The 18,195-nt window shown below is 40.3% G+C and overlaps 1 protein-coding gene across 2 annotated transcripts in view; it reads left to right on the top strand.

Moving 5' to 3' along the window:
• The first annotated feature begins 233 nt into the window (after positions 1-233).
• The window catches only part of RPP30 (ribonuclease P/MRP subunit p30), a 28,039-nt gene continuing 10,077 nt past the window's right edge, over positions 234-18,195 (top strand). The window contains exons 1-6 of one of the 2 annotated variants that reach the window (XM_001502781.6): positions 234-372; positions 1,880-1,935; positions 2,502-2,558; positions 2,971-3,045; positions 5,735-5,806; positions 11,695-11,784. In XM_001502781.6, the coding sequence (XP_001502831.1) occupies positions 291-372; positions 1,880-1,935; positions 2,502-2,558; positions 2,971-3,045; positions 5,735-5,806; positions 11,695-11,784 (432 nt within the window). In that variant the 5' untranslated portion in view covers positions 234-290. The remainder of the gene's footprint in view (positions 373-1,879; positions 1,936-2,501; positions 2,559-2,970; positions 3,046-5,734; positions 5,807-11,694; positions 11,785-18,195) is intronic. The other variant, XM_023642854.2, reaches the window with a different exon arrangement.

Genomic DNA, 18,195 nt, shown 5'->3' with positions numbered 1-18,195 from the left:
AAAGAGTCACTTTCTACATTATTTTATGAGACGAATGCTCAGAGATTTGAACCCCTCCGAGGGAAACCAAACATTCTCATTCAGAAGACAAAGAAGGATTGAAGTGAGGCTGTTGATTCCAACACACTAATTTTGGCTGGTACTTGAAGGCGAGGCAAGGACCTGCGAACCTTAAACTAAAGTCAACTCGAGGGACGGACCGACCGCGCAGGTAAACTACAATTCCCAGAGTGCTGAGGGGGTGGGCCCTGCGGCTGCGCAGACGGGCGCGGGTGTCATGTGACTTCGGCATGGCGGTGTTTGCGGATTTGGACTTGCGTGCAGGTTCTGACCTGAAGGCGCTGCGCGGGCTGGTGGAAAACGCTGCTCACCGTGAGTCGCTCTGGCTTCGCGGGCCGCGGTGCCCGCCCAGCCTCGCTGCCCGCCAGACAGTCGGGCCACGCTCGGGAGGGAGCCAGCAAGGCCGGGGCTCTTTCAGGTCTCCTGGGGTCTCTGGGATGTCCCTGAAAGCTGATGCCCGCTGCGGTGTTGCTCTTCCCGAGCGCGGGAAACTCGAAGACACTGGGGAGCTGTTACCCAGTCCTGCTCCTTCTTTCCTGTAAATTGGGGAAACTGAGGCCATGAGAGGATTTGCATAGGGCGCACAGCTGGTGGTTGGCGGAAGCCAGGACTTCAGAGTATACAGTCTCCTACACCAGTGCTTTTAATGACTCTCCTCCCTGCCTCTTAGAACAGTGTCAGCACACACGGGGAGTACTGTGGGGCTTCAGACAAGACGGGGAGGGAGATGGGGATGCGAGTGTTGGAATAATATTATTTAGAGGGAGGGTAGGTTGGGGCGGAGGACATACTAAGCGAGTTAGAGGGGAGCAGCCTGGCCCAAATGCTAGAATGTTACTCGTGTCTGAATCCAAGGGAAGCGAAAGCCCTGAGAGATCGGACCCCATTTTAATTATTGGGGTTAATGATGACAGCTGTCTTCTTTCATTAGACTGTAAAGCATGAGGATAGAGAGGATTAAGAATAAAGAGCTCTCTGCAGAGCCTGTCAAGTAATTGGTGCTCAATAAATATTTGAAGGAGGAAGGAAACAGGGAAGTTGGAGTAACTGATCAGAGGGAGGATCACTATTTTGGTATTAATGTGCGTTATCTTTTACTATTAATATCCTGTCGTCCCCATTGGTGTTTAGTAACTTAAAGCTAGGAGTCATGATTTAGACATATTTTAGGTAGTACAAATGTCTAGAACAGTGCTGTGTTGAGGCTGATAAAACAAGACCCTGGCCTCAAGGAGTTCCCAGTCTGTTGATGGTGGGCAGCTCAAAAGGGGAAGTGAGCAGTGGTGTGAGGGGGTCATTGCTCCATTTCTCCTTAGGAAGAAGGCCTCTGAAGGAAGTAGAAAGGGTAAAAAACAAAAGAAATGAACGCAAATAAAAGTGACACTGAAAAAGTGTAAACTCGATGGGATGAAAGTGAAAGAAAGGACATGAAAGAGAGTGATGGTTGAAAGGAAAAGCATGAAGTTAACGGTCTTAGTATCATGCTAACAATACATAACAGAGGTCACACAAGGCCCTGACTATGTGCCAGGCACTGTTCTAAAACATCCTACCTGTATTATTTCATTTAATTCTCATGACAGACATATGAGGTAAGTTCTCTTATTATCACCATTTGACAGATGAAGAACCTGAAACTTCAGGTTAAATAACTTGTAAGTGGCGATTTAGATTTGAAGGCAGGCAATCTGACACGAAAACCCAGACCTGTAACCACTCTGCTAACTGCCTCCTAGTCCTGACATGAGTTGGATGACCCTATGTGTACAGGAAAGACAGATTGTTATATTTAACAGGAATGTTCAATTTTTCTTTTCAGTGGGCTATTCAGTTGTTGCCATCAATCATGTTGTTGAATTTAAGGAAAAGAAACAGGTAAAATACAATTCCTGAAGTTAATAACCAGAATTTATCATTATTTGTGTTTATCTTGGTAATATGGAAGCTACAGATGAGCATATTTCTTAAATGCACTCTGTGCCCTATCCTATGTTAACAGTTGAACTGATGCATATTTGTGCTAATGATAAAATTTTTCAATAACTTTTAAAAAGTGCGTTGTTATTCACTGAACTGTATTCTCATTATTTAGACCTTTTATTTTACTATTATAGACTCGTTACTCATTGATTTCCCTCTTAAATATACTAGTAAATATGTCTATTTCTCTTTAGACCAACAGCTCTACCTTACAGATTATTTCAGTCTAAACACTAGTTTTTGTCTCTCCCATCATTGATATACTCAGCTGCTTCTCTACTCTTCAGCTTTCTTCCTTTTTAAAAACAAACAAAAAAACTTTAGTGTTGCTGAATACCAGAAATTAGCTTTCCTGTTTATTGTTTTTTAATTATCTTTTCTGAAAACCTCTTCTAAGTTTCCCATAAGGCTTCGTCCCATTGACATGTACAGTCTAGGTGACTGTTGATTGTTTGTTGTAGGAAATTGAAAAGCCAGTAGCTGTTTCTGAACTCTTTACAAGTTTGCCAATTGTGCAGGTAGGTGTTTTGTTGTTTCAGAAGCGTAATACCTGTTCATTCATTCAAACGTGCCCACTGATATTTGTGATTCTCTTACCTGCACTGCCCTTTCCTCTGTTGACCAGTCTCACCTTTCCATCAAAACTCAGCCCTTCCATGAAGCGTTCTCTGCCTGTCGATTCAGTACTTCAATGATCTTCTTTCCTGAAGTCCTACAACCTTTAAATTATTTCATTATGTAGTTTAATATATGTACATTCTTTTTTTTTTTCTCTAGCTGTATTGTAAATTCCTTGAAAACAAAAACCAGGTTTTACTAATCTTCACTTCCCTTATTGCTAGTACCCTTTAATGAATACTTTCCACTGATAGAGAGGATAGTCAATCATTTGTATTTTGTGCTTTTTTGATAGCATGTTTTTGATTGTAGGGAAAATCAAGACCAATTAAAATTTTAACTAGACTGACGATTATCGTTTCGGATCCATCTCACTGCAACGTTTTGGTAAGTTAATTATTTTTCTTCTCTCTTTTTGGCCTTGTAAGTTGTATTGGCTAATGTTGAACAGTGTTGTTTTTCAACTCACTCCATTCTTACATCCCCTGACCCCCACCACGTGTGACACCTGCCTGCTCCCCCTATCCTCAGAATTCACATACTATAGCAAACTCTCTTCTCCTCATGGCACTTGTGTAGGGGTACCACAATTAAAGAGTCCTTTGACCACTGTTATTCATTGAACTCACATGAACCAGACATAAAGTGGGTGTTGACGATATTGCTGTGATTAATAAAGAGACATACATCTTGAACTTTTCAAGTTTATAGTCAAATTAATTGGCAAGACAAGCATTACATAAATAGTAATTAAAAATGTGAGGAAGGTGTAAAAAGTGGGAGATAGTACATAAAGGATGCTCTGGGAGTGTGTAACACGGGGCTGACCTGAGGAAGTTGATGTTCAGACTGGGGCCAGAAGAATCAGTAAGTGTTGCATAGGTACCGAGCAGGGGAGAGAGTTCCCACAGACAGGATGGATTATGCAGAGATCTTGAAGCCAAGGAAACATGGTGTGTTCTGGGAAATGAAACAGCAGTAGAGCTGAGACTAGTGAGCTGGCTAACCTGGGGTGAGGTTAGAGAGGCAGGTCTGGGTGAGCACTTGGAAGCTCTTGAAGGTTTTAACCAAGGGAATAAAGTTATGAGGTTTACATTATAGAGAATGGGTCAGAGGGGTTAAGGAGGGGCTTTGAGCATCTGGGGAGGATTGACAGGATTTGATGGTTGATTGGATATAGAATGATGACTTCCTGGCCTGGCCTGGGCAGCCTGGAAGGTAGATGAGGGTACCATTTCCCAAGATGGGAAATCAAAGAGAAGCATGTTTGAGGGCATCATGTTTGGGACATAATAGGTTATTGTGAGAGTTCCAGGGGAGTTTGTCAAATGGGCATTTGGGAAAAAAGCTGTGGCCCTCAGAAGAGTGATCCCAGTTAAGAAGATACTGATTTGGAAGGGGTGGCCCTGTGGAGAGTAATTGAAATCATGGGAATGGATGAGACTCGCTGATCAAAGTGCCATGTGGGAAGAGAAGATCTGGGACAGAGTCCAGAGGGACTTCAGCATTTAATGGTGGAGTAGAGGAGGATGAGCTGGGATTGGAGACGGAGGAGGGACTGTCTGAGAAGTAGAAGGACATCGTAGAGAGAGAGAAGGGAAAAATGAGGAAGTGTCAGCAGCATCGGTATACCTAAGCAGTCAAGCAGGAGAAGGGCTAAAAAATGTCTTGAATTTATTGACAAGGAAGTTATTTGTTGCCTCAGCAAACACCATTTCCATGGAAATGGTAGGGCCATGAGAAGGTGTAGGGACTCTGTGATGCAGACTTGGCTGGAGAAATTTGACTCTGTAGGGGAACAGAAGGCATAGAGAGGTTGGCGGATGAGAACATGCTGTCTAGATTTTGTTTGTGAGATGGGAGAGACTGGAGTGTGCTTGCTGGTGGGAAGGGCCTAGATGGGGAGAGAGAAAGTAAGACCCCTGAGAAGGTGAGCTCTTTCATCTTTAGCTGGAATGGATGCCTCTGTCATAGAACAGGAGTAATCAAGGAAAGGCTAGCGTCCTTGTACCAATTAACATTGCTAAAGCTAAATTTTGGTGTTTTATACAGCTGCTAAGCAGCATTCTGGTTCTCTAGGCCCAGATAGACATAAATGGAGCTGCCTTTTGATAGATCACAAAGACTTTCGTTTTCTCTTGTTATCCTGAAGATCCTGGTGGCCCCTTTTTGTCCCCTTCCCAGGTGAGAGTGGGCAGGCTGAGAGCAGAGAATCCTGGATCCTGACTTGTTCTGAGACCTGGAGCTGGTCCTGTGTCAGCACAGGTCCACCCAGTAGGCCCACTCACCTACCTCAGCATGGTGGCTGCTGGTTCTCTTCAGCCCTCCTCTCATTTTTATGATGGCTTTTCTTTTTACAAAATAAGAGATAAAAATTTAGAAGGTGCCGACAGGTAAAGAAGAAATATCACACATTACTCCATCATTCAGAGATTGTAGGTTTGAATATATAGTTTTGTAGTCTTTTCACATACATACACATACAGTATAAATTTGAGATTTTCTTTTTTAAAACAAGAACTCTTTCTCTTTAACTGATATATTTCTCTCATTCTGTTCTAGGACTCTCAGGTATTTTCTTGCACGTCTAGTAGTTTAATTTGTATTTAGCAGTATTCTCATTATGAACCTAGTCATATCGTCCTCAGTCATGTGTATTTCTTGTCTCACAGAAAAATGGCGAATTCCATGGAGGGCAGACAGATGCCTTAAATGATTTTGTACCCCCAGTGCCCTGCACACAGCAGGTGCTCAGTAAATGTCTGGCAAGCTCCTCCACTAGCTTGTAAGAACAAGAGCTATCTAATTGCGGTTTTATATCTCAAACGGTGTTTGGTACACAGGTAAAGTGTAACAGTGTAGGAAAGAAGGAGGATGGTTAGTGGAATGGACGTTGACATCTAAATTCTCATGGGCTTAGAAGGTCTCTTCTGCCAACAGACAAAGCAAAGCAGAAATGTCCTTGGTGTATTAGAAGTGTTATGTGATTGAAATATAAGTGTAGCCAGGCCACTACTCAGAATTCCACGTGTATTGTTGTTGTTACTCTATGATGACATTGTTTTTGCATTACCAGAGAGCAACTTCTTCAAGGGTTCGGCTGTATGATATTGTTGCAGTTTTTCCAAAGACAGAAAAACTTTTTCACGTAAGTAACAGATAGTAAAAGAGAATAGAATTTATTATTTTATATAAGAAGTCTGATGTCATACCTTTGTAGATGACCTGTTTTGCCCCATCTGAAAACTTTCAGCATTTTTCATTTATGCCTTGAGTTCTGGAATTCCTCAAGCGTATCGAGGTGGCATGTGTTTGTTTTGTTTTGTTTTATTCACCCTGCTAGATGTTTGATGGGCTCAGATTGAAAAAGTCCATCAAGGTTTTCTTCTGTTTCTTTATCTCTGCTTCATTCATTCATTCATGTGAAACTTCTCTTAGTTAAATGTTGGTCTATGTCGTTCTAGTTCTAAGATCACTTCAGTTTCTGTCCTTACTATTCACTGCTGCCTGTGAGGGAAGAAAGTTGCAAGGTTCTCCTGGGACGTAAAGGATCCCATCTCGGCTTTCTCCTTTGCATGCTCTCAGGGGTGGTCCATATGCCAGTGTGATCATGTCAACCTTTAGTCTTCCAGAAATTCTTCAAAACCAGCCTGCTGATACTATTCCCCTTCATGTTCAGAGAGCCTTTTTGAATTTAATTCCTTTTATACTTTCAAAATTGCCATTACTGTGACTTTTCAGGAGAGAAAGTTGCTTAACATGTATGCTCATTTTGTCAACTTGAGACACACCACCTGGGCATTTTAAATGATTACAGAAAAAAAATCAACTGTAACGGTTTTTCAGGAATATGTCTTACTGTATGAAATGAAGTATGGCTACTTCAGGAAGTTCTGAATGTTGGCTTTATCTAGGTTCAGAAAAATAGCCTTCTACCAAAAGTATATACACAAAAGGGATATTTTAGGGAAAAAAATATACTGGTCTTTGATGTTTTAATTTTGCACCATAGTTCATTTTTAAGTAAAATCTGTTCTAAAATTATACGAAGATTTTCCCTAAGTTTGTCCAGTAGATGGAGCTGTTGACTAAAGAGGCTGACCTGTGGTAAATTTAGTTTTCAAAGCATACTATCAATTCTGAATTGTTTATGTTAATGCAGGGAAACAGCACAAATTATCCATGAATGCCCTTTTTTTGGTGACTGCCTTTATAAAATTCTCAATTATAGTAATTCCCAAAAATTTCATCTCAGGAAAAGAGGTAAGATAGAGTGGTTCTTAGTCATTAGAGACCCCTGTGGAATTTTTTAAAATCAGGCAGGTTCAGATCTCCACCACTGGATGTTTGGGGTTGAGTCAGGGTATCTGTTTTTTCAAGTCCCACAGAGGATTTTGACTCATTGCAGAAACCCTGAGGAGGACCATGGGTAGTTCCAAATTTGTTAAACAGCAGCTTAGTTTTATTATTCACTAATGACAACTCAGTTATAATGTAGGCTAAAAGTTGGTGATGTACCCAATTTTTTGTTGTATGTGTGTTGTTTTAATTGATTTTGAAGAGCATACAACTTAACATTTCCATAGCCATTTATTAGTGATTAGAGAAGCAAACAAAATATTTAAAAATCACACAGCTGGGAGGCATACATTTATACAATCTTCCAAAGACTTTTACGTATTTATTACCTTTAACACAACAATCCTGGGGGTAATCAGTACAGATGTTTATTACTATCCCTGTTTTGTAGAAGAGAAAATTGAGACTTAGGTTAAATAAATTGCTCTAAATCTCAGGTTGTGTGTAGTAAAGTTAGGACTTTTGGGTTTTAGAATACATTATAATTTCATCTAGTGATTTTATATTATTTATCTTAATACTTGTTTTTCTCAGATTATTCAAAAGTTTGAATTCGAAAGCATGAACACATGCTTGATGATGGTGGGTGGAAATATTCTGGAAGATGGAAGAAAGCTATAAATAATTCACTAAGTGTTTGTTTGGAATTGACTGTACAGATATACGGAAAAAGTTATGTGAAAACATGTTTTACAGTTGGAATGTCTTATCTGTCCCAGGCTTACCCATTCTTTAAGACTCAGTTGAAGTTATCAGTCTCCTTTGTCTGTAGAGAATCAATTTAAAAAGATGTCTTTCTTATCATCATAAAGCTTTTGTAACTATATCATGGCTTGGAATTGAGTCAAATGAGAGCAGTTTGTTGCTTTAACAGGTTGCATTCTGTGCATGGTATTATTTGTTTAGTTTGTAAGTTGATTATCTAGAATTTAAACAAGTGTCCCTATAGATATGATATTTAAAGCCAAGTTAAGTCCCTAAGATGAGTCATAAAAGCGTACACACATATGTTAACAATTAGTAATATAAAATCTAACCACTTTAAATAGCGTTGTTTCCATGGCGAATAACACTGTTTTCCACTTGGAGTATCTGGAAGGTGTCTCATAAATAAACCCTTCTTCTCCATAGTTACCCCAGGGGATAAGGCAAAGATGAAAGATTGTAAGGGGAGTCCATTGGCCAGGGCTTATTGGTTTAGGGGGAGGCAGTGGAATGTGGCAGAGACAGTTACATAGAAGCTTCTGGGTTAGTTATTTCCATTTAGAATTTAAAGCGATTGGACAGGGTGAGGAGAATTCAGTTTGTTTAGCCCAGTGGTCTCCAAACTACTTGATTGTGTATCCTGTCAAATTAAAAAAATGTTGAGCCTGCATCCCCAGTATGTATCTTTATTTTCTTGTAAATTATTTACATGTTCCATTGTATCGGTGTGCTTTATGAAATAATATGCACACACAAAACAAATTTTAAGAGAACGAATTAAAAAAATAAATGGAAATGGAAGTTCTATTTCCATCCAGCTTCTGAAATCCATGCCTTCCGCGTTGGAGAACAGTATTGTGGAGTAGGCTGTGAGCACCTGAGGCTCTTGAGGAGCAGGAGTACCTTTCAAGTCAGTGCTTCTCAAGTGTGGTGTGGCTCCACCGGATTCAGAATTGCTGGGGATGTTTGTTAAAATGCAGGATATTAGGCCCTACTGCTGAACTTATTGCTGGGAGTAGGGCCTGGTAATCTGCACTTTAAATAAATTCTTCAGGGGAATTCTTTTTTTACACACTTTAGGTTGAGAGGTACTGTTTATGGGCATCTCTCTTTTCCCTGGGTAAGCCTGGCTCTCCCTCGCATACTGTTTTATCATAAAATACCAAGATGTATTAACCTGACATCCATTAAGGGGATTTGGGGGAGACTGAACCCCTACCCTTCTGTTCTCTTTGTTCCATAAAATCAAAAATAAACGTATGTGTGTGTATGTACAGTTTTGGGAATAAGCCTTACTTAAATCCTCGTAGGAGTCCTTGGACCAAAAAAGGATGAGAACAATTGATAGGAATTCATATACAACCTGCCGAAACCACTGTAAGATGATTCTTAACCACAGATATTATTTGGCAAAATTTAATCTTTTTTAGTGATATAGAAAATATTTCATTATAATGTGAACATTAGCTCTTATTTTATAGTTATCTAAATGTATGAATTGAGCATTTGGATTAATAGAAAGCTAATAACAGAAGAGTTCAGCAGGGGGGCTGGCCTGGTGGCGCAGCGGTTAAGTGCACACGTTCAACTTCAGCAGTCCGGGGTTCACTGGTTCGGATCCTGGGTGCAGACATGGCACTGCGTGGCAAGCCATGCTGTGGCAGGCATCCCACATATAAAGTAGAGGAAGATGGGCATGGATGTTAGCCCAGGGCCAGTCTTCCTTGGCAGGAAGAGGAGGATTGGCAGCAGTTAGCTCAGGGCTAATCTTCCTCAAAAAATAAATAAATAAATAAGAAGAGTTTGGTTTGAGACATTATAAGTTTGAGGTGTCAGAGGGAGCCAAGTGGAGCTGTCCTTTGTAACTGAAAGTTTATTGTAGTATGTGTACTTAAACCAACACAAGGGATATTTTGGATAATTACCGTTATTTAGGAGAGGGAAAAAAAGCAATACTTAAGTAAAAAAATAACCTAATTTAGCTTTACTCTGGAGAAGAATGTTTAACAGCTTTTTAAAAAATGAATCAACTTTTTTTAATGAAAAATTTATGTTCGTGATAATAAATGCAAACAATACCAAGGGATATGCATTGAAAAGTACATCTTCCTCCCACCTGAGACTCCCTCTCCCTTTTCTCCATTGGCAGCCACTACAAACAGTTCTTGGGTCTCTTTTCAGAAATAGCATTTACCTAGTCCTTCCTTCCGTCATTGTCCTCTTCCTCCCTTCCTACCTAACACCGTGCCTTTTCCACCTAACAGTGTATCTTGAGGTGGTTCCATAATATCAATTAGAGATGTACCTTATTCCCTTTAAAGAGTCAGCATTTTCTTTTGTATAAAGGAATCATAATTTATTCACGTAAAATTGAGGGATGTTTAATTGTGTCTAGTCTTTTGCAATTGGTGTTGCAGTGACTATTCTTGCACTAATATTTTTGAGCGTTTGTACATTCCTATAAGTGACATTGCTGATGTAAGCATCTAAAATTTTGATTGCTAAATTGCTTTTCAAGACCCTGTACTGATTTGAAGACCCTGTGAGTGCTTGTTTATTCATTCTCGTGTCAGCCGTGTATTACTGGACTTTTTGATCTTTGCCATTCTGATAGTTTAAAAATGGTGAACAGAAGCTGAACTCATTTTAGGGGTTTTCTTCGTCCATTCTTATCAAATTTTCGGTGACTCTTGTATGAGTTGGACAGCTGTAGCAGTTGGCACGGGGCAGATTCTTTATGAGCCAGTTTCTGCCAAAACAGCTCACTGCCTGGGCTTCATGAGTTACTAGGACTGTCTGCCTTAAGCCAGGAAGCCTTTGATCACTACTTGCTTCCTAAAGCCCTGGGGTGGGGTAGGACTCAAGTGGGGATTCTGAAGAGAAAGAGCAAGATGTGACATTCCTGTCACTTCTGAAGGTTGAGCGGATCCTACAGGACATTATTGCCCCTTCTCTACCCCTTTTCCTTACTCTGCCCTTTCCCTGGGTCCATGTGGCTGAGGCTGGTTTGCCAGCATAGCCATCCTGGCAGTTTGAATTTGTTCTTCAAGGTCGTATACACCAGCCTTGTCACTTAGGCTTGTTTTAAATACAGTGCAAAACAGCCAGTTCTTTTTATCACTGTAATCACATAGTGGTGAAGTTAGAGCCAGAGCTCCCTCTTCTGGCAGCCTCTTTGGCTTGTATTCCTCGGCTCGGAACCTTTCCCCAGCTGTATTTTATTTTCCTGCCCTTATTTTCTGTTTATCCTGATTTCCTTATCTGTTTATTTTATCTTGTATGTATTTTTTTGTAAGCAGTTTCAAATCTCTTTTGGAAGTAAATGCAGAGTATTGATCAACAAGTAGTAGCAAAAATTAGAGCAAAGGAAAGGGAAATTAAAAGTTGGAAAAAATGCATTCAGTATCATTTGATTCGTAACAACTCTGCTTTAACCATTTCTGTAGACTATTTGTTTCTGTTAGCATTTGAACAAACTGCCATTGCTAGTGCCATGTTAGTGTGTCTTCAGCCACTCTGTAGACTGATAGGAGCCGCAGGCCTGGCGCAGAAATAATTTGTGGAATAAATGGATCATGCATACATTCCTTTTGGCTTATTCTTTTTCTTGGATTTCAGAATAGTTGGTTTCCTCTTTCTGGAACAATCTGAAGTAGCCTTCCAGAAACTGAGCTTCTCTTAGCAACCCATCTTTATGTGGCAGACCGTGAGTTGGAGGGTCTCTAGGCCCTGTCTGTTGAGACTGTCTGTGGACATATTGCTCTGCTTCAGCTAGATTGCAGTTAAACCGTCAAACCAAACGAGAAGGAATGGCTGACCATTGACTTTGCAAAGGGACAGATGTGCTTCAACACAGAACCGTCATAATGCCTATGGAGTAACCATTTCTTTATATCAGGTTTGATCCTATCTCCCATCCTTAATGTGTGCCAATTTTCCTTTTGGTTTTACCTGTTTTTTTCTTCTTGACAGGTTGCTTGTACACATTTAGATGTGGATTTAGTCTGCATAACTGTAACAGAAAAACTACCATTTTACTTCAGAAGACCCCCGATTAATGTGGTAAGTGTTACACTTTCCATTCTATACATGAATCTGTAGAAACTTGCATTAACAAACTGGAAAAGGAGCAGAAGAAACCAGTGTTCTTAGAGGGAAAAAACAAAGGCTGGGTAATAAATAGAAGGCAGTCTAGAAGGAGGCCTTTTTTGGTAAGCTGACTAAAGGTAGAAAGAAAGCTTAAAATAAAAATATCCAGTAAATCATCAAGATTTTTGAAAGGCCTTAGGAACCAAAATTTATGAAGGACATTTCTTAAGAGTGACGGACGCTAATAACCTGAACATTGAACATTAAGGGGACAGAGCAGTCAAGAAGGAGTAGGGAAAAAATATCTGGAGGGTTCCTGAGGTGCCAGCAAACTGGGGCGGGAGGGGTGCAGGCAGGAGCAGGGCATGGAAGCACAGTGGGCGTGGTCCATGCAAAATTACAATCTGCCTGGAAGACGCTAGTTCACCCAAAAGCCCAGGGTTGCTTTTATAATAACCTAGGAGGGTGGCCGTATATTCAGGGAATCTTTTGTTCCTTCCTCTGCTATACCATTTTTCTCCTTACCTTGCTACATCATTTCTCTTGTTTTCTCCTACCCTTCATCTTCCATCTGTCATACCTTCTTGTAAGTCTTATTACATGATAAAGGTGATGCTATTTCACACCAGTAGCTATAAGGTCAGCACGCCTGTCAACTGTTTGCTTTGGCAGCCAGGTCCTAGGAAGGGGTAGGGTGCTATTTTAGGATAGTGGTTTCCAAAGCTGTTTGCCACTCTCAAAAACTACTGTTGAAGGAGGAAAAGGGGTTAACAGCTCAGATTATAAACGATCCTGTCAGAATTGGAAAATTAAAAATGGATGTGTTTTCTCAAGATAGATAGCTCCCCTATTCTTTTGTCTCTGTAGAATCACAACTTCCTCGATTTTTGTTCCCCTGTCTCTGGTGCTAAGGAATTGGCTTGATGCTGAGAATGGGGGCGGGGAGAGGAGAAAATTGATCTATATGGTGTGGAAAAATGGAATCCAGTGTGGAAAAATTTAAGTTGGCTTATGTTCTACCCCCTAAAAATATGCTACTAAAACTGTACTTGAAAAGTACTCACAATTTTAAAGTCATCTATATTTAATGGGAAGACTATATAACAGGTCTTTTCTAATAAATATTGAGAGTACTACTAAACACGCAGCAATATTGGTTAAGCTGAAATCATCATTTCCCCGTGGTCTTGCCAGTACTTATAAATTTATAAGTAAACACTTCAAAAACCCTGAATTATCACCTTTTAGAGTTGGAGATGTATATGTTGTTTAACAGCCCACTTATCAAATGTGGTAAAATGAAAGCTAGCAAGAAGCCATTCACCTCTTCACTCACCAGGTTAGGACAGTTCTAGTTGATTCCCTATCAGATGAGATCTCTGATGTGCCCCAGCTACCTGTGATAAAAGGCACAAACTGGGGCTGCCCTGGTGGCGTAGTGGTTAAGTGTGCACACTCCACTTCAGCAGCCCGGGGTTTGCAGGTTCGGATCCTGGACACAGACCTATGCGCTGCTCATCACACCATGCAGTGGCGGCATCCCACATACAAAATAGAGGAAGATTGCCACAGATGTTAGCTCAGCAACAATCTTCCTCAAGCAAAAAGAGAAAGATTGGCAATAGATGTTAGCTCAGGGCTAGTCTTCCTCACCAAAAAACAAAAGGCACAAACTAATACGGCCCCCAAGGTGATGGCGCTCTTGTTGGCCTCACATATCATTCCTCTCCAGAGGTAGCAATCTTTGTCTCTAGAAGTTTGCCAGGCTTTGCCAGCTTCAAACTGCCAATCCAGTTTCTCTGGAAAAGGTGCCCCCTGCAGTTAAGCAGTGCAGCCACTGTATAAATTGCCATTGAACTTAAAACTTTTTTACCTTTCTCTTCACCTTAATGAACTAGGAAGGCCATTTTCTAGACAGCTTTGCCTGAGTAAACCCACGTATGATGCTGTGTCCATGGTTAGGAGAAGATAGTAGCATGTGATGCTGAGCCAAGTCCACGGAATGGACAGTAGTGCACAGCACACAATTCCTCATGTCCCACAGCAGTGGTAAGCTTCCCAATGGCTGTTTTGGTGAGGGCTTTCAATTGGTTTCTTATGATCATGCCTGACTATTCAACCCAGACTGAGAGCTTGTCAAGAGCACCAACTGTGTCATGGGCCTTTTTCAGTTACCACAATATCTTGCCTATAATTGGTCCTCCCTAAAATTTGTCAGTTGAATGAGTGTATATCTAACTTAGCATATCAAGGTACAGCTTGGGGCACACAGTCAAATTCTGCCTGTGGTTAATCCTTTAGCTGGTTGTCAGCGTTCGGCAGGAAGCAGACACAGTGAGGTGAGGGAGGTGAGGTGCTGGGGTGGCATGAGGAGAAGGGTGCTGGAGACGGCAGTGGTAGGACATCCCACCCTCTGGTTCCATCTGTGAGGTCAGGAAAGCTGCTGCTGTTTGATGGCTATGTTTGGCTTAATTCCCACATTTTTCAATTTAAGAATTCTGAAAAGTAAAAATTTGACAAGTGAGAGGGATATGCAGTATTTAACACAGCGTCTGCTTTTTAAAAAATCTGCTGTGAACATTTTACATATGTTGTTTAATAAAAACTAGATGATGGAGTGGAGGGAAAGGCTGTGCAAGATTATTTTTAGTCTTCATCTAGTGTAGAAGTAGGCTGTGGTGTGAATTGGTCAGGAAGCCGAATCTAAGTCCCTGTTAATTTATGCACGTAATTTTCACTTGAGAGAGAAAGCTGGAAACATACAAGAAAAGGTGTCCAGCTTGTTGTTCAGGGTAAATAATAGTAGTTGTATGAGTATGTATGTATTATTTGTATCTAATACTATCTATTCTGGATATGAAGCTGTATATTTACATTAAAATATGGAAATATATTCATCATGAGAGTATAGAATATGCAGTGAATGTGGGTGGCAGTTCCGTCTTATGTCTTGGCCCTTGTGTGTTCCTTTGGCCTTGAGAATAAACTTGTCTTTGGCCATGAAAAGTTGATAGGTTGGCTTTATAAGGATCCCTCTATTGGGCACAGATCTTAATTTGGATTTGGATACCCTTTTCTTTTGTGGTTATGAAAAGCTGGGGCATTAAGACATTGCATTCGTTAGTCTTTTACCTAGAGGCCATAAGCTATGTGAGAATTTCCGCTCAGAAGGTTAGGATTAAAGGGTACAAATTTTTACTTAGAAGTTCTGAGGATCTAATGTACAGCATGGGTGACTATAGTTAATAATACGGTATTGTAAACTTGAAAGTTATTGAGAGCAGATCCTAAGTGTTCTTACCAAAAAAAAAAAAGAGGAGTTAACTGTGTGAGGTGATAGATGTGTGGATGTGTGAATTATCTTGATCTTGGAAATCATTCCACAGTGTATATGTGTATCAAATCATCACATGGTACACTCTAAATATATACAATTGTAATGGTCAATTATTCCTCAGTAAAGTTAAAAAGAAAAGAAGGTCGGGATTATGCAGGAGGGCACAGGAGCTGGGACATCCCAAAGCGCTCCATTTGCGTACCTTCAGGCTCTCATCCTTTCTGTTATCTTCACCACATGCGTAGGGCACCCTGATTTCCTTTAGGTAATTCCCTCCACAGTCTCCTCAGACCTCTTCTGGAGTCTAAGTAACTTGTGGAATCACAACTGTATCATGTGCTAATTGGGTTTCAGAAAGATTGAATTCAACTCCTCTTGGATAATTAAATGGCTTCTAATTATTTGGCGTTTTATACTTTAAACACTTTCATACCTGCTCTAGCCCAGCAGCCTTAGGGTGGGGTAGATGTGAATTATCTCCATTATGTAGGTAACTGAATTGAGACCCACGTAGTTTGTGGCTCACACAGATACTCTTCTCTCAAGGGTTGACTTGGGATTTGTACTCAATCTTTGCTTCTGAATCCGCTGTCGTTTCCCAGTGGATAATGCTATTTAAAGTTACTTTACAGCGGGACTCTGTTAAGCACAGAATAATTTCATATTTTAAAACGTGATCTTCAGATGTTAGCTCAATGACAATCTTCCTCAAGCAAAAAGAGGAACATTGTCCTTGAGCTAACATCTGTTGTTAATCTTTCTCACCAAAAAGGAACCGACCAACCAAACAAAAAAAGGTGATCTTTATGAATTGAAGTTTTGAGAAGAATTTTTTTAAGCAGTACATATCTTTACCTTCCCTTTGATTTTTTTCAATGTTATTGCCATTCCACAATGATTGAAAGTTTTTTGAGTTATTTTCACTGATGGTCTGCTTTACTCTCTTTCTGATGTTTTCCTCTCACCACTTCCTTTAACCCTAATCCGTTTCTATCCTTGTGGTCTAATCAGTCCCCACTGAGAGATGTCCAGTAAACGGTGTCTGAAGCAGTGAGGTGGTTCCAGGAATCATGCCATCTGTACTTGAGTTGGGTGTGAGTGCTCCATAAACTTTATTTTTCATCACACATATTATGAACTTAAATGTGTTAAGTACTTTATTGATTCAGTGCTTGGACCAGTGCCAGCAAACTTGCCAGTATCAAAAATGTCTGTGTGGTAAAAGAACATCAGAAACAAAGGTGAAAGACTAATGACAGACTGGCGGAAATATATTCACTCATCTCATAGACAAAAGGCTGAATCTCCTTAATATATAAAGAGCTCCTAGAAATTGAGAAGTTAAAAAAGAAAGCTGAACAGTCCTGATAAATAGATTAAGAATAGGAAAAAGACATTTCACAAGAAAGGAAATAGAGATAGCTCTTGAAGATGAAAGCTGCTTCAATTCATGATGATACCAGAAATTCACTTTAAAATCACCTGTCTGATTGACACAAACCCAGAAGTTTGATGATACCCTCTGTTGTACGGCTATGGGAAAGCAGGCATTCTCATACATTGCTTGTAACAGTGTAAATTGGAACAGTCCGTATAGGGGAGTGGGTAACTGGCAACAGCTATCAAAATTACAAACGCTTTACCCTCTGACCTAGGATGCTACTTTCCTGGGGTTGCCCTAACGAAGTACCGTGAACTGGGTGGCTTAAAACAACAGAAATTTACTGTCTCACAGTTCTGGAGGCCGGAAGTCTGAAAGCAAGGTGTCATCAGGATCTTGCTTCCTCTGAAATCTGTAGGGGAATCCTTCTTTGCCTCTTTTTAGCTTTTGGTGGTTTGCTGGCAGTCTTTGGTGATCTTGGCCTGCAGCTGCATAACTCCAGTCTCGGCCTTTGTCTTCCCAATGTGTTCTTCCCGTGTGTCTCCCTGTCTTTGCGTGGCCGTTGTCTTAGAAGGACCGTATTGGATTAGGCACCCACACTGTTCTAGTATGACCTCATCTTAACTAATTACACCTGCAGTGACCCTCTTTCCAAATAAGGTCACATTCTGAAGTACTAAAGGTTAGGACTTCAACATACGTTTTATGGGGAGACACAATTCAACCCATAATACCCAGCAATCCCACTTTAGTGTTTATTCTACAGAAAGAGTGAAACAACCCAAAGTCTATCAGTAGAGACTTGGTTAAATACGCGCCATACCTCTACAATGGAATACTATGCAGCTATAAAATAGAATGTGGAAGTTGGGAGCTGACATGGAAGCCCCTTCAAGTCAGAACAAGAACGTAGCTACCTTCTAAGTAAGAAAGAGGAAAAATAATATTTACTCATATTTGCTTATATTTGTGTGAAGAAACTCTAGAAGAAGACACAGAAGTTAATGAGTGATTATGGGAGGTAGGGATGGGACAGACAGGAGCAGAGATAGAAATAAGACTCCGTATTGCTTTCTTATTTTACTTTGATTTGTGAATCGCGTGAACAAGTTTACCTATCTTAAAGACAGATAGACCAAAAGTAATCATCCTTTTGAATTCAATAAAGAGCTAATTTTTATCAAATTAACAGGGAATCTATGTATTGTCCCAGTAATCAACTCCCTGTTTCCTTTCTCTTTTCTTAAGCTTTGCTAAGTTCTTGGAATTTTATCACCAGTATCTCTTGATTCAAGTATCACACACTTGCCCTTGGTTTGTAGCGACAGTATGGCTGTTATTTCTCCTGAGTAAAGAAATCTGATCATCTGCCTATTCCAGAACCTTTGGTCAGAGATGCGAACAAAGGCCAATCAGGCAGGTGCTGTCATTCTTTATGAAGAGGCTGTTATGAACAATCATTTGATGAGCTTAAGGCAATTTACATTAAAATGGTCTTAGAACAGGAGCCCAGGTAATGAACCTGTATTTTATCTATCTAAAAATTTCAAATAAGGTGTTATGAAGAAATCTTCACAACTTTCAATAGCACATCATCTTTTATTTCTCTGTCTCAGAGTTTTCTTAGCTATTTAAAAGTGAACTTGATTAATGTACTAAGATCAAA

The sequence above is a fragment of the Equus caballus genome, chromosome 1 (genome assembly GCF_041296265.1).
Source record: "Equus caballus isolate H_3958 breed thoroughbred chromosome 1, TB-T2T, whole genome shotgun sequence".
Classification (NCBI taxonomy): Eukaryota; Metazoa; Chordata; class Mammalia; order Perissodactyla; family Equidae; genus Equus; species Equus caballus.
The sequence above is the reverse complement of the archived record's forward strand: the minus strand, read 5'-3'. Positions and strand labels throughout refer to the sequence as shown.